General features: G+C 39.9%; 1 protein-coding gene across 1 annotated transcript in view; it reads left to right on the forward strand.

The window, feature by feature from the left end:
- Nucleotides 1-8,362, forward strand: part of FSIP1 (fibrous sheath interacting protein 1) — a gene marked incomplete at both ends in the record, with an annotated part of 215,831 nt that extends 207,469 nt beyond the window's left edge. Inside the window, one exon of the mRNA XM_079699616.1 lies at nucleotides 8,316-8,362. Coding sequence (XP_079555742.1) covers nucleotides 8,316-8,362 — 47 coding nt within the window. The remainder of the gene's footprint in view (nucleotides 1-8,315) is intronic.
- Nucleotides 8,363-14,393: the final 6,031 nt, after the last annotated feature.

Below are 14,393 nucleotides of genomic sequence, written 5' to 3' on the forward strand. Positions count from 1 at the left end.
GCTGAGTTCTTTTAGTTTTTGCTTGTCTGAGAACTTCTTTATCTCTTCTATTCTAAGTGGTAATCTTGCTGGGTACAGTATCCTAGGTTGCAGGTTTTTCCCTTTCAGCACTTTGAATATATCATCGCCACTCCCTTCTGGCCTGCAACGCTTCTGCAGAGAAATCAGCTGGTGGCTGCAGAGAAATCAGCTGGTGGCTTTATGGGAATTCCCTTTTATATAGCTCTTTGTTTTTCTCGTGCTGCTTTTAGAATTCTCTCTTTAACTTTTGTCATTTTAATTATGATATGCCTTGGTGTGAGTCTGTTTGGGTTCATCTTGTTTGGGACTCTCTGAGTTTCCTGTACTTGGATATCTGTTTCCTTCTTCAGTTTTGTGAAGTTTTCAACCATAATTTCCTCAAATCCATTTTCTATCCCCTTCTCTCTCTGTTCTCCTTTTGGGACTTCTATAATGTGAGTGTAGGTATGCTTAATGTTATCTCAGGGATCTCTTAAATTGCTTTTATTTTTTAAAATTAGTTTTTCTGTCTGCTGGTCTGATTGTGTGATTTCCATTATTTTATCTTCCAGATCACTTATTCATTCTTCTGTGTCACTTGATCTGCTATTCATTCTTTCTAATGTGTTTTTTTATTTCAGCTATTGAATCATTCATTTTTGATTGGGTCTTTTTTATATTTTCTAGTTCCTTGTTAAAATGTTCACTGTTTATATCAATCCTTTTCCCTAATTCAGTTAACCTTATTATTACCAATGTTTTGAATTCTTTATCTGGTAAATTGTTTATTACTATTTTATTACTTATTTTTTCAGGGTTTTTCTCTGTCTTTCAATTGAGAGTAGTTCCTCTGCCTTTTCATTTTACTTGACTTTCTCTGCTTCTGTGAATTTAGGTAAAACAGTTACTGACTGTGTTCTTAAAGGGTGTTATTATGTGGGAGCATCCCTGTGTGGACTGCATGTATCACTGCCTTGGGTGGGAGAGCTGGATTGAGGTCAACCCAAGTCATATTTTTCCTCAGGGTTTTCTGGCAGCTATCCCCTTGGTAGGGGGTGGGGCTGTAGATATAGGGGCTAGAACTGGTGCTGTGTGTGAAGTAGGACTCCCTCTCTGCTCAGTGGCTGTCACTGCCGTGTTAGGGGTGAGGTCTGATCTCAAGTTGCTGGAGCAGAAGCCCTGGAGGTTGGGCCCAAGCTGGCTCTGCTCCCTTTAAGTGTGTGTTTTTCCTCTCCTTATGCCGGGACCCTTGTCACAGAGGAGGCGGTGCTGAAGTAAGTGGGGCCCATGCACAGACAGTGGTCGGATGTGATGCTTGTGGAGGCACCCATGTCTTTGCTCAGATGCAGCCTCAGGTGCAAGTCCCCTTTGCCCCTCACAGCTGATCACTGCCCCCAGCCTCTACCACCCCTTCCCTGTGGCTTAGCCACTCTGCAAGGCTAGCAGAAGCCGTGTGCCCTCTTGATGTGTATCAGGAGGTGAGCTGTGGTGGAGGAACTGCTGTCAGAGATCTGGGTGGCTTCTGAGGAGCCGCTTGAGTAAACGCCAGCTGTGGCCACCGCCACCCCACCCGGGCTCCATCTTGGGACTGGGTTGCCTCTGTGTCCCAACTTTGCGTCTTTTCTTGGTCATGGGTGCCTCAGATCCAGTGCCATGCTGTGGCATGGGGTGAGCAGGGCTGGAGGTCAGGCTGGGCACACAGCAAGGCAGTTGTGGTTGCAGGAAACCTGGCTGCCCTGAGCAGACATCTCTCCGCCCTGCCTGGGGGTAGTCAGTGCACCTACGCTCCTCACAGGCAGAGTCCAGGCTTCTCATAGCCCTTCTGTTTGTCCTAGTGGTCCTCCAACCAGCTAAGGGGGCTTGTCTCCCCTGTGTAGGACCCCAGCCTGGGGTGCCCAATCTGTGGCTCGAACTGCTCACTCCCCAGTGCAGGTGTCCACCCGTGTAATCTCCCTTTTCCCCCGAGTCCTCTTCCAGGGGCACAGGTCCCAACCCGATTGCTTTTCTTCTCTTCCTGCCTGATTCTCTGTGTATCCTTCTTACAGCCTTGGTTGTATAGGAGTCCATCTGCCAGTTTTCAGAGAGAATTGTTTCACATGGAGATGTGTTTTTGATGTGTTTGTGGGGGAAGGTGAGCCTCATGTCCTTTTACTCTGCCACCTTGATCTCTCCTCCTGAAATACTTCATTTTTCATGTTTGTGCTTTAAGCTTAGTGGTAACTACTGTTATTTGACTTTCTGGATACAAGGTCCAGTAAGGTCAGTGTTGTACTCACTTACTGTTGGGGTTTCAGGAGATTGATAAATAGTCCCTTCCCTTCCCCACCCCTATCAAACCAGTTGAGAGATGGATAGATTCTGACAAATGGAGATCAAGGAGGTTGGCTTTATTGCTGATGAAACGTAGGGGATTGTTGTTACCTGGGCAGGCAGCCAAACGGTCTTCCTAATGCTACACCCTCAAAATGAACTTATACACCCAGTCACTGGCAGAGGTGAAAATCCTCAAGCCTCACCCATGGAGACCTGTCCACATGGAGCAATAGTACAGAGCAGCAAAGGAGCACCCTGGGCAGGGGATGCTGACCCCCTTGGAGGGAGGAGTGAGCTGAGCATGCCATTTCTTCCCCTAAACTCACCAATCAGATAACTGACTGTTCTTCCCATGGGGAGAGGGGAGGTGGGGTGGGGTGATGCTGGATACGCCCCCACTGTAGGTTCCTCCACATGGAAGTGTGAGGAGAGTAAGTGGTCTTTGGTCCCATCAACCTGGGAGACACCGCCAAGTACACTGGTGCTTCAGGTCTATGGTTAGTCTAGTACGTAAGTATCTTATGTGGAATTGCTTCCTAGAAAATCAAAAAGGCATCTATGCATGTACAGTATTCTCTTTTTCCCAACAGGCACTTGAACTGCTTATCAACATAAATTCATATCACAAAGAGGAAAATAGGATTAACAAATAACAACAATAAAATAGGGCAAAAAGGGACACAAAGTCACATAGTAAAGAAGGGGGACAGGACTATATTAATTCTTCAAGGAAAAACAAAGTGGAATTTCCCATAGGACCCATTTAGTGAATAATGTTCTTAAAAATTTCTAACAAATGCAATGAGTCAGATAAGGTTGTGGGTTTTTTTGGGTTTTTTTGTTGTTTTTTTGCGGTACGCAGGCCTCTCACTGTTGTGGCCTCTCCCGTTGCAGAGCACAGGCTCCGGACGCGTAGGCTCAGCGGCCACGGCTCACGGGCCCAGCTGCTCCGCGGCATGTGGGATCTTCCCGGACCGCCACCAAGGAAGCCCCCAAGGTTGTTTTTAAAATAACACCCCTAAATGAAAACTAGGGTGACCAACTGTCTTGGTTTGCTCAGGAGTGTCCTGGTTTTACACTGAATGGCCCTTGTCTTGGGAAAGCCTCAGTCCCTGGCAAACTGGGCTGGTTGGTCACTCTAAATTGAAACTGAGAACATAAAATCAAGGAGCAAATAAATTACCCAAAGGACAAAGTTAATAGAGTCCAGGTAAGTAGCAAGATTCGAGGCTAGAACCTAGATGAGCAGAGAGATGCCTTGTTCACTAACCCACCGGCATGATCTGGCCTAGTGTTAGGAGTGTGGGCTGTGAGTGAGACAGACCTGGGTTTGAATCCTTGCTCGGCTTTTAGCAGATGATCTTATGCAAGTTACTTAATCTCTTTCTCCTCTCTACCTTGGTTCCCTTATCTGTAAGATAAGTTGGCTTTAGTACCTTACCCTCTAGGGTTGTAATAGGGATCAAATGAGAAAAGCCACATAAAATGATTAGCTCAAAAAAAAAAAAAAGATTAGCTCAGTGACTGGACTTGGTTGGCCTACATAGTATATATTTAACATTTCATCAGGAGATTTCTCATAAAAGCCTGGATTTCTGATTTTTCTAACAAATCAGCAGGTCTTCCACTGGGGAGGGGAGCTGAATAGCAGATGTTCACTTTAGAAGGAACATGTACTCTCCTGGAAAACATGGCCCCTGTCTGGCCCTCTACTTCATGTGCTTGGTCCTTTGGGACCATATGATTTCCATCCCATGTTATAAGCCTTTGCTGCTTAGAGTGTTGTCCAGTCACTGGGGGCTCGTTAGAAATGCAGGGCCTAAGGCCCCTTGCACTTTAGTAAGATCCCCCTGTGGTACTTACAGTGAAGTTTGAGAAAGCACTGTTACAAACCACAGAGCATTATTCCTAACCAGGGTGAAGGTAGAGATCATCTGGGAAATTTTTTGTTTGTCTGTTTTATACCTATGTCCAAGGCCCAAGCCAGACTTACTGAAATCAGAGTCCCTGATATGGAGTATTCAGTCTGTCAAATTAATGCAAGCCACAAGATTTTGCTGTGCATATTTGAGAAATATGGCATTCAGTTTAGATGTAAGAAAACTAATTGTTATCCTGTTGGGGTCCTCAGATGGAACAAGTTCTAAACAATGACAACTTTACAATCTAAATATATTTCATGTTGAAATTCTGCCCATCAAAGGATCTGATTGCAACTTGCTCAGTGAAGCATGGTTGCAGGTGGACTGACTTTTGGGAAGATGTTGCAGTTTGAAGGAGGTGTGTGTTAGTGTGTATCATTACTCATACCACCTGAACAGTTTGAAGGGAACTAGATTGTTTTGAGAAAGTTTTCATTGTTGTACTATAGTCTTACCGGTTTGCAGTGGAGCAGTGAGATTCTGAAAATAATACTACTACTAGCTGACTTTTTTCTTTTCCACTAAAAAATATTTTGTCTTGTTCTCAGGGAAATGTTTAACTCATCGTTGCTTTGATGGAGTTCTCTTTCTCTCAGTGTGTGCCTTCAGGCCTCCTAGTTATTATTTGTTAAATTACTTTTCCAAGGCTACTGATTGCTTCTCAGATGCTCTTCGTAACTTAATCAACCCTCCAAAGTTTCTTTGATCAAAATATCAGAGCTGCCATGTTAGAAATTCCCAGGGCTAATTCCTGTTTTATATAAGACCTTAGTATATAGTAAATTTATATCTGATGAATTTATCTTTTCAAGTTACTTTCATCTAATTTTCTTTCATTCAGTTCTTCTTCAGGTAGACTTTTCATATAAATATTTGCCCCTGATTATTTTCTCTACTCTAAAATATCACTTTCTCTAACTGTTTTGCTTAGTAGTATAAAATGAACAATGGCATGTTGGAGAGTTTTGATGTTTAGCTGTAATGAACTTATCACTTTATCAGGTATTGGGAACTTCTGATTCCATTGCTTCATTCAAATTGAGTAAAATGAAAAAATGAAAAAGTTACTGAAGATCATTACTGTAGACTAGATCTATGGACCAGCGGTATTAGCATCACCTGGGAGCTTGTTAGAGCTGCAGAGTCTACTGTATCAGAGTCTGCATGTTAACAGGATGCCCCCAGCAGGTGATTTGTATGCACAGTAAAGTGTGAGAAGATCTGAATTAGATGGTTTGCTAGTCACTCTATTTTAGGATTATAAAAAATACCAGCATATGTGGTGGTGGTGAAAATAATGTCAGAAAGTAATCTTCTTTCCCATCTGCTCAATCCCTGCTTTATCTTCTTGAATTTCATTTTAATGAAGGTCACTACCTTTTCTAGATTGTCTTATCTCCCCAACCATCCCTGTTGTCCTTCTTGTGGGTAACCTTCCTCTTAGGCACTGAGAGCAAGCATGTCCTAGCTCAAGTTCTCTACTCTTTCATGGTTAGTATTTTATTTGGAGACACACTTAGCCAGTATGGGATCATCTGTGCTTTGTGTACTTTTGATTTTCAGACCTCTATCTCCTTGGCATCTGCCTCAGGTCCGCCTGGCATGTTAAGCTTTACTGAGTCCATCCCTTACACCATGCTTCTTACCTCTGACTGCACATTAGATTCATCTGGTGAGATTTAAAAACAGGTTAATGCCTCGGTTTCATTCCAGAATTAAATTGATTTCTAGGGCTTGGCTCTGGGCATCTGTATTTTTTAAAGTCAGTTCTGAGGATGGGGTCTGGGTGATTCTGTTGTGTAGCTATGATGAAAACCACTGCTCCAGGGCTCCATCATATTCATTCATTAAGGATGCTGTTCCTAGGTTATCAGGTGAGTAGGACATGATCACTGCTCTGAATTATTTCATAGGCTACTGATGAAGGCAGGCACTTAAGCAGATAATCACAGCATAGTGGGACAAGTAGAATATAAGAGCTTCCTGCCAAAGTATTTGACAACGCTAGAGGGAATGATGAACACTGGAGTGACGGGAAGGTGGCATTTGAATTGAGCCTCCAAGGATGAGTGGGCATTTACTGGGTGGGCAAGAGGGAAAACACTCCAGATAGAAGGACTAGCACTTATGAAGGCGTGGGGCTGTGGTCTTATCATCACTCATTGTGTGTGTGGGCTACTGAGGTGCACTTCTCATCCATCCCACCTTCCTCTACGTCCTGTTTACTGTTTCCTCTCCACACATTGACACTATCACTACATTTCTCACTTTACTCTCTGAAACTCCAAATCATTTACCCTTAATTATTAGGTTGATTTTTTTTTTTTTTTTTTTTTTTTTTGCGGTACGCGGGCCTCTCACTGTTGTGGCCTCTCCCATTGCGGAGCACAGGCTCTGGACGCGCAGGCTCAGCGGCCATGGCTCACAGGCCTGTGGGATCCTCCCTCACCGGGGCACGAACCCGTGTCCCCTGCATCGGCAGGCAGACTCTCAACCACTGCGCCATCAGGGAAGCCCTATTAGATTGATTTTTAAAATTACAGCTTTATTGACATCTTTTTAAAATACCTGTGTTAGTTTCCTGTGGTTGCTACAACAAATGATCACAACAGAAATTTATCATCTCTTAGTTGTGGAGGCCTGAAGTCTGAAATCAAGGTGTCAGCAAGACCACACTCTGCTTGGAGGCTCTAGGGAAGGATGCTTCCTTCTTCCACTTTCTCAGGCTGTTGACATTCTTTGGCTTCGTTGCTTTGTGACCACATCCCTCCAGTCTCTGACTCTGTCTTCACATTGCCTTCTCTGCCTGTGTCTCAAATTTCCCTCTGCTTTTCTCTTAAAAGGACATTTGTTAATGAATATAGGGCCCACCTGGATAATCCAGGATGATCTTATCACAAGATCCTTAATTAATTATGTCTGCAAAGACCCTTTTCCCAAGTAAGATAAGTTTCATAGGTACCAGGGATTAGGATGTGGACATAACCTTTTTGGGGCCACCATTCAATGATACCATACAATTCAGTGGGTTTTAGTATATTCATAGAATTGTGCATCCATCACCACTATCAATTTTACATCATTTTCCTTACCCCAGATAAAAACACTGTACCAACTTGCAGTCACTCCCCATTTTCTCCCAACCCCCCAGCCATAGGTGATCACTAATCTACTTTATGACTCTATGAAATTTGCCTAGTCTGGACACTTCATATAAATGGAATTATGCAACATGTGGCCTTTTGTGTTTGGCTTCTTAGTATAATGTTTTCAGGGTTCATCCATGTTGTAGCATGTATCAGTACTTTACTCTTTTATTGTTGAATAATATTCTTTTGTGTGGGTTTACCACATTTTCTTTATCCATTCATCAGTCGATGGACATCTGAGTTCCTACTTTTTGGCTGTTATATGTATCTTGGTGCACACGTTTTTAGGCGGATGTATGTTTTCATTTCTCTTGGGCACATACCTAGGAGTAGAATTGCTGGGTCTCTGGTTACCTTTTGAGGAACTGCCAGACTTTCCCCAAGCAGCTGCACCGTTCACATTCCCACCAGCAGTGTGTGAGGGTTCCAGTTTCTCCTGATTCTATTTTATTGTCTTCTTTTATTTGGTGCTGTTGTCAGTTCTGCCTTTTCTGATAACATTCTCACTAAGAAGAATATTTCCATTCCATTTCTGCTAGAGTCACAATTTGTTTCTCACATTAAAGAAATGAAAGGTGATTAGTTCTAATCTACCCTAACTGTAATATTTACATTTACTTTTGGTTTCACCCTGCTTCCCAGAAACTTAGTACAAAGAAGAAAAAAATTATGCCTGACTCCAAATCCATAACCATTTTAGCTCTCAAAACCCAAAAAACTCTCCCTCAGCTATAAGCTCAATGAAGGCAGGCACCTTATCTCTCACTTTTTCTTGTAAATTTTGTATGCAGCTTGTGGTGAGCTGTCCAGTATTAAATGAGAATGTGATTATTGTCTCATGTGTAAAAGGATTTAATGTTTTATAGGCTGATGGTTTTTCTTAATTATGCACAGATTTCTGACATATTTGGTTATTGTTTTTAATGTGCAGATGAACAGGAGACTGAAGATGTAACAGAAGAATGTAAAGAATCTTAAGCAAAGACTTGCTGGGGTGTGCTTTTAAGAAAGCTGGTAAATTTAGTTAAATCACATTTTTTTTCCAAATTCTTTGAATTCAGTGAATGCATTATAGAGACCATTCCTCAAATGATGATTTTAATGTTTGGATTCTCTCTTTCTGGATCACATTTCCTTGATATTTTTGAGACTCGTGGTATAATTGTTCAATGGTTTTTCTTCATTGAAATTCCTGGGAAAACTTTTTATTGCTAAATTTGCAACATCAGGGATACGTTATAGAAACCAACATTTTATGTATGTGTGCTACGTTAAAACTAGTTGAAATGCTATGATTGTTTTGTATTTGATTTGATACGTTGCCACTTTATTGTGATTTAGACAGATTTGATCACCATAAATTGTAGTTTTGCCCCTGCTTTCCCTTCTTTCCTCCTCTCTAATGCCTGTTAAGTAAGTACAACTTGCCGTGGAGAGAATTGAATTTTCTCAACAAAGCAATGTTAGGCTATCCTTGCTATCTTATTAGTAATGGTACTTTTCATAAGCAGAAGTTTGACTGGATTATTACATATATTATATTTAGTTATTTTCTTTCAGAGTTTGCCTTTTACAATGCAGCAAATAAAGATCAGCTACTTAAAAAAAAATAACCTGTGGTGCTATTTGAAGAGAGAGGGTTTATTAGTTACAAGTGAGTAGCCTGGATTCGTGAGAACATTTTATGTCAACACTCCATATGATGAATTGGCATTAGAACTAGAAGTCCAGTTTATTTCTGATTCTAAAAAAAACCAAAAAACAAAAAAAAACACTATTGTGCAGCATTTAACGAAATTTGTAATAATGTATATGTAGCATTATTATTTTTCGCCCGAAGGTTTTCATCTACTGATATTGGATAATATTAGTGATTGCTTACGTCAAATTTGCTTGACTTTTTAAAGTGAAGGCTTCTATAGCTACTGTTTTGAGAAGAATTGATAGGCAATTTCTTTTTCTAGCCTTTTTCAGTTTATATTAAAACAGCAGTGGTTCTTGATGATGTTAATGTGCTACAGTGTAATTTGTCTTGATGCTAAGAGTTTTGCTGTGGGTTGCCAGCAGAGGTTAAAAGTCATGATTTTGGACTCTCATAGGAGTGACGTGTGTGTGTAGGGTTTGGGTCAGAACAATCAGAGGAGAGAGGTGATATGGATGGGGATTTGCAGTGGTGATAGAGAGGAGCCATTTTTGCCCATAAGCCTTTCAGAGGAGTGGGGCTTTCTAAACCCATGTGCTTCTGGTGTTTGACATGTATGTGTATGTGTGTGAGAGAGAGAGAGAGGGAGAGGGAGGGAGAGAGGGAGAGCGGGAAAGAGGGAGAGAAGGGAAGAGGGAGATAGATGTTGGAGAGAGAGCTTATGCCTTTATAAACTGTTCCTGCAAATGGTATTTGGGGCAGAGTGAACCTTTATGTTACAAGAGTTTAAGAGAAGGAAAGGAAAACAGAATGATCTTAAGTAGTGAATTTTACCATTAAAAGAGGTGACACCATTCCATAGCATGTCAACTGAAGGTACCTCTAATAAGAACTGGCAAGCTGAATTTGTGTAATATATTCAACATGAAGGTTCCAGATTAAAAAAAAGAAAGGTTGCCCTGATAGGGAAAGAAAATGTTATTAAAAAATAAGTTTTTATTTTAAGGTTCCTTTTAGACCTGAGTGTTTGCCCCAGAACAAGATAGAGAAGAAAAGATATAAAAGAGCAAGAGCTAATTCATTTCAGGAATAAATTTAGGATCTTAAAATTTGAGGTTTTTCTACTTATGACTCCTCAAGAAAATTACTGGCATCACCTTTATTGTAAATTCCCAGAGGACCTAAAGTTTATTGCCGTCCTATCCAACTCTTTGAAATGCATGACAATAAAATAGAAGGAAAAAGCTATACCCCGATGGCACAATTTTAATTTTTAACAAATCCTGTATTTTAGTACAACCTGATACAAAGGTCAGTCTTGGAGTGAGTATGCAGCATGCCTGGGAAAAACCTCCTGTTCCCAAACACTTTTTTCTGTCCCATCTTGATATTTTGAGTTACTTTTGTTCTGTTACTTAAAAGTGAATTAGAATTATCTCCCAAGACTTCACATGTTGAGCTGCTCTGAGAGTGAATGTCATGTTTCAAAGAATTATTTCTTTCAAATCAGTTTTCCAAATTTTTTAACCATTACCAACACCTTCTAGTTCCTGACTCTTCACCTGGATACCATAAAATGATTTGGCAATTTATACTTATATATGACTATGCTACCCTAGATAGATGTTTCTGGAATGAGAGAGATCAACAAGGAAAAAGAGTCTATCTCACTCAGCCAGTCCTTTTTGTTTTAATGGATCTCAAAGCGAGACCTTTAACCTACTCATAAATTTTTTTATTCTACCTGTTCTTATTAAAACTAAAAATTGGCCAGTGTTCTACATTCATGGTTAGCCCACCTGAAACTCAAGTTCTGCTTATTGTAAGGCATTGGCCTTCTCTTCACAAAATAATTTGATTTTTTATATGTATATATATTTTTAGGATTTCTTCCAAATTCGACTTGTCTCTGTAGTCATCTGTTTTTGACCAAAGGTATAGTTGTTCTCCAAAAAGTGTTACCTGTAGAGTTTGACCCAACTTTTCAAGGACAGTTCTTCCTCCATTAACGTTTCTAAAGCTTCTCCACAACATGCAATGGTGTTGCCCACCCAGTGCCCTCATTCATGGCTCAGAAGATGTAGTTGTGAATTCTATGTGCTTCACTCCTGTTTTCCTTTTTCATTGTTTTTAGAAACAGAACTGGACTTTGAAAAGGATTCAATAAATGACATTTAGTGACATTGGTAAAATATGAACTTGTATCCTTTTGGGTCCCACATCTTGGAGGGGACATTTCTCATTGCTGTGTTTTTAATATGACAGGTTAATTTGTTGTTCTGTTCTTCTATTCCACAAATCCAGCAAATATGTCATCTAAGCAACTCAGTCTTCCTAAATCGTATAGGAAATATGAATGTTCCTGTTACTTACTGTGATTTCTTTTTGTATATACTCTATTGGTTTGAGGATGGAATTTACCCATACCTCATAACATAAAGCCAGAAAACAAATAAACATGGATACAGTAAGTATAAATATAAATTTCCATATGATTTATTGTTGTTCCTTGTACATAAGAAACAGTAATATACAACTTACACTGCTTTAGAATGTAAAATGGATAAAAATGTGTACAAAAAAAGCACATTCCTAGAAAAGTATTGGCAAATAGTAAAAACAGGGAGAGGGTAACAAGCAAAAAACAAATCAACAAAACAAAAAGAAAAATGAACAATTCTTCAATTCAGTGTGCAAACATTTTATAAAAATAGAAATACTAACTCTACAGGCAGTATTTCCTGATAAATTATTTAAATAGCATATCTACACAATCTGAGATATCTATTCCAATGGCAATGAGAAAATAATTTATAAAAATAAAGCAATGGTATACAAGATGATAGAAAAACACAACTTTCAGAAAATGTATTTAACATTTCAATGCTATTTCCTTATTGGGAATACTCTTCTGTGAAGAATTTTTATACTATGTACAACATTGACTTTTTTTTTTTTTTTTTTTAGGTACTACAGTAGCTTTAAGTTCGTTAGACACTTAAACTCTTTTCTGCTTGATCCAAAAATTCTTTACTCAGTCACACAACAAATGAGGTAATATTTGTATACAAGTTTCACCTTTGTCATTTTTTTCTTTTGGAAAAAGGCAAAAATAATAAATGTAGATGCTTTTCATCTCCCTGGAAATAGGCACAAGGGATGGAGCAAAACAGTATTAAAGCCCTCCTGGCTTTCTTTGCAAACTAAAAACACTTGCAAATGGACAACCAAATAATTCCACCTGAAAAAATAAAGGAAAAAAGAAGAATCCCAAATCATTCAGTCTAAGCACAAAACGAAGAGCAGCTTGCTGTGCTGATTTCCTTGTGCCATTCCTATGAAAGTTTTGCTGATCAATCTCAACTACGAGCTCTCAAACACTTTCCATATGAAACCTAGATTCCAGGTAGAACAGAGTTAATAAATAATCTGTATTTACAATCTTACAGTCATGAAGACTTGTAGCAAAGATGATAAGCTTATGCTTCTTCCTGTTCCATGAATAGTCTTTCAGACAGATCCTCCAGAATAAGTAAAAAATAAATATTTTACATTGTAAAATGTTTGTAAAAAAAAAAAAAACAAACACCAAACTACAGTCCAAAAGAGAAAAATTGGAAAACTCCATGATATTCAGGAAAAAAGAGAGAAAAGGAATGTCTTACTTGATAATTTTGTGCCTTTCTAACCATAAAAATACAAGCACAACTACCTTTCCCTTGGGAGGTAGCCCAGTGCTCACTGAGATGGTAGGTTTTCTTATTTCCCTGCTACATCTGCACAAGCTACGTCTGGAATACAACTGACAATTTCAATATAACCAGGCCGTGGCAGCCAGCACTGCCTTGTGCTGGTTTAGTTCTGACTCCCTGTTCTGGTTGCTACAGGTGATGTGTAAGGGGTGGAAATCCGGGAGGAAGTCCACAAGCCAGTCTTTTCCTTCCTTCCCTGCTTCTATTTAAGTGCCTATTTACGTGGGTCAGTCAGCTAACATGGGTCAGCATCATGAAATCCATCAACAGTCTTTCCCCTGAAAATGATTTAGTACCGAAAATGTAACAGTCCCTCCATGTTTTCTTCATACAATCGTCTCTTGGGTATGCGCCCTCCCCTTAGGGCTTCGGCCCGGCCCCCCCACCATTCCCAAGGGAGTAGGTCAGGGCTGGTTTTGTTTGTCAATTCTAGCGAGTCCTCCCTTCTCTCACACGCCTGAAAACGCTTTGGAGTCCACTGCTCAGAGCTGGCCTCACAATCGCCCTCTGCCCTGACAAAAGCAGAGTGGGACAGGCACCTTCCAACCGAAGCAAGTGGATGCTTTTGATTTTTCAAAAGCCAACCAAAGTCATTGTTTATATCCTTGGAAGATTCTTCTCATTCAGAGGCTGAATGCTGAGTCTGATTTGGAAAACTGCATTTTCTTGAGGCAAGTCACATGTTCTAAGAGTCCACACTGATGCAAGCAGAGAGCAAAGGCAGGCAGGGAGGAGTGATCCTGGGGTTTTTCTTAAGCCCATGGTTCCAGAAGGTGCAATACCAGCAATGGTTATGATCAGTCTTTTCATCAACAGTTTGATGATTAGGAATCTGTTAAATAAATAGACAAACAAATACATAAACAAACTAATTGATCAAGGCATTGTCATCTTAATATCCCTTAATACATTAACAACCTAGGCATAGCTCTACTTTTATAATGTCAAAAGCATATTTTAAGATTGTCAGCTTATATAATTACACATTAGTGTGTTGGAACATGGTTGCTAGGAGATTGACACTGCATAACCTTCTAGAAAGTGTGCTGTGCTTTCTAAGTCTTTCAGTGTTAAAACTCTAGGGAGTTTTATTTTAAAACTTAAGACTCAAAGATTACACCATAAGTTAAATATTGAGGAATAGCAACCATATATTTTTACTGTGCTTCATCTTGTTGGCTCCAAGCTTGGCCCAGTAAACGTCTATTAAGCACCTGTTTTGTAGGAGACCCAGTGCTAGGCTCAATGAGAGCTTAAGTAACCATTAAATGAAAAAGAATGGAGAAAAAGAGAGCAAAGGTTAGTAGTGAAAATTAATTTAACATGCCAGTATGAAGGCAATACTCCTTTCCCTTCCTTTCCAAGAGGGAAAGGTTCTGAAAGACAACCTGGGCCATAATGGCATGAATAAAACTAAGTGGTGTGCAAGACATGGAAATGTAAAATTTTAAAAACTTTTAGGTATTATTGCTGGGGTCTGAACTGTACAGGAGCTTGTCTGCAGTTTACTTTGCGCCGGCTATGAGGAGGACAGAGATTGCTAAATTAAAATGGTTCACAAGGACTCAGGACTTCATAAGCCACAGTTCATAGGCACTATTTCATTTTTTATCAT

Source organism: Hyperoodon ampullatus (genome assembly GCF_949752795.1).
Source record: "Hyperoodon ampullatus genome assembly, chromosome: 3".
Taxonomy (NCBI): domain Eukaryota; kingdom Metazoa; phylum Chordata; class Mammalia; order Artiodactyla; family Ziphiidae; genus Hyperoodon; species Hyperoodon ampullatus.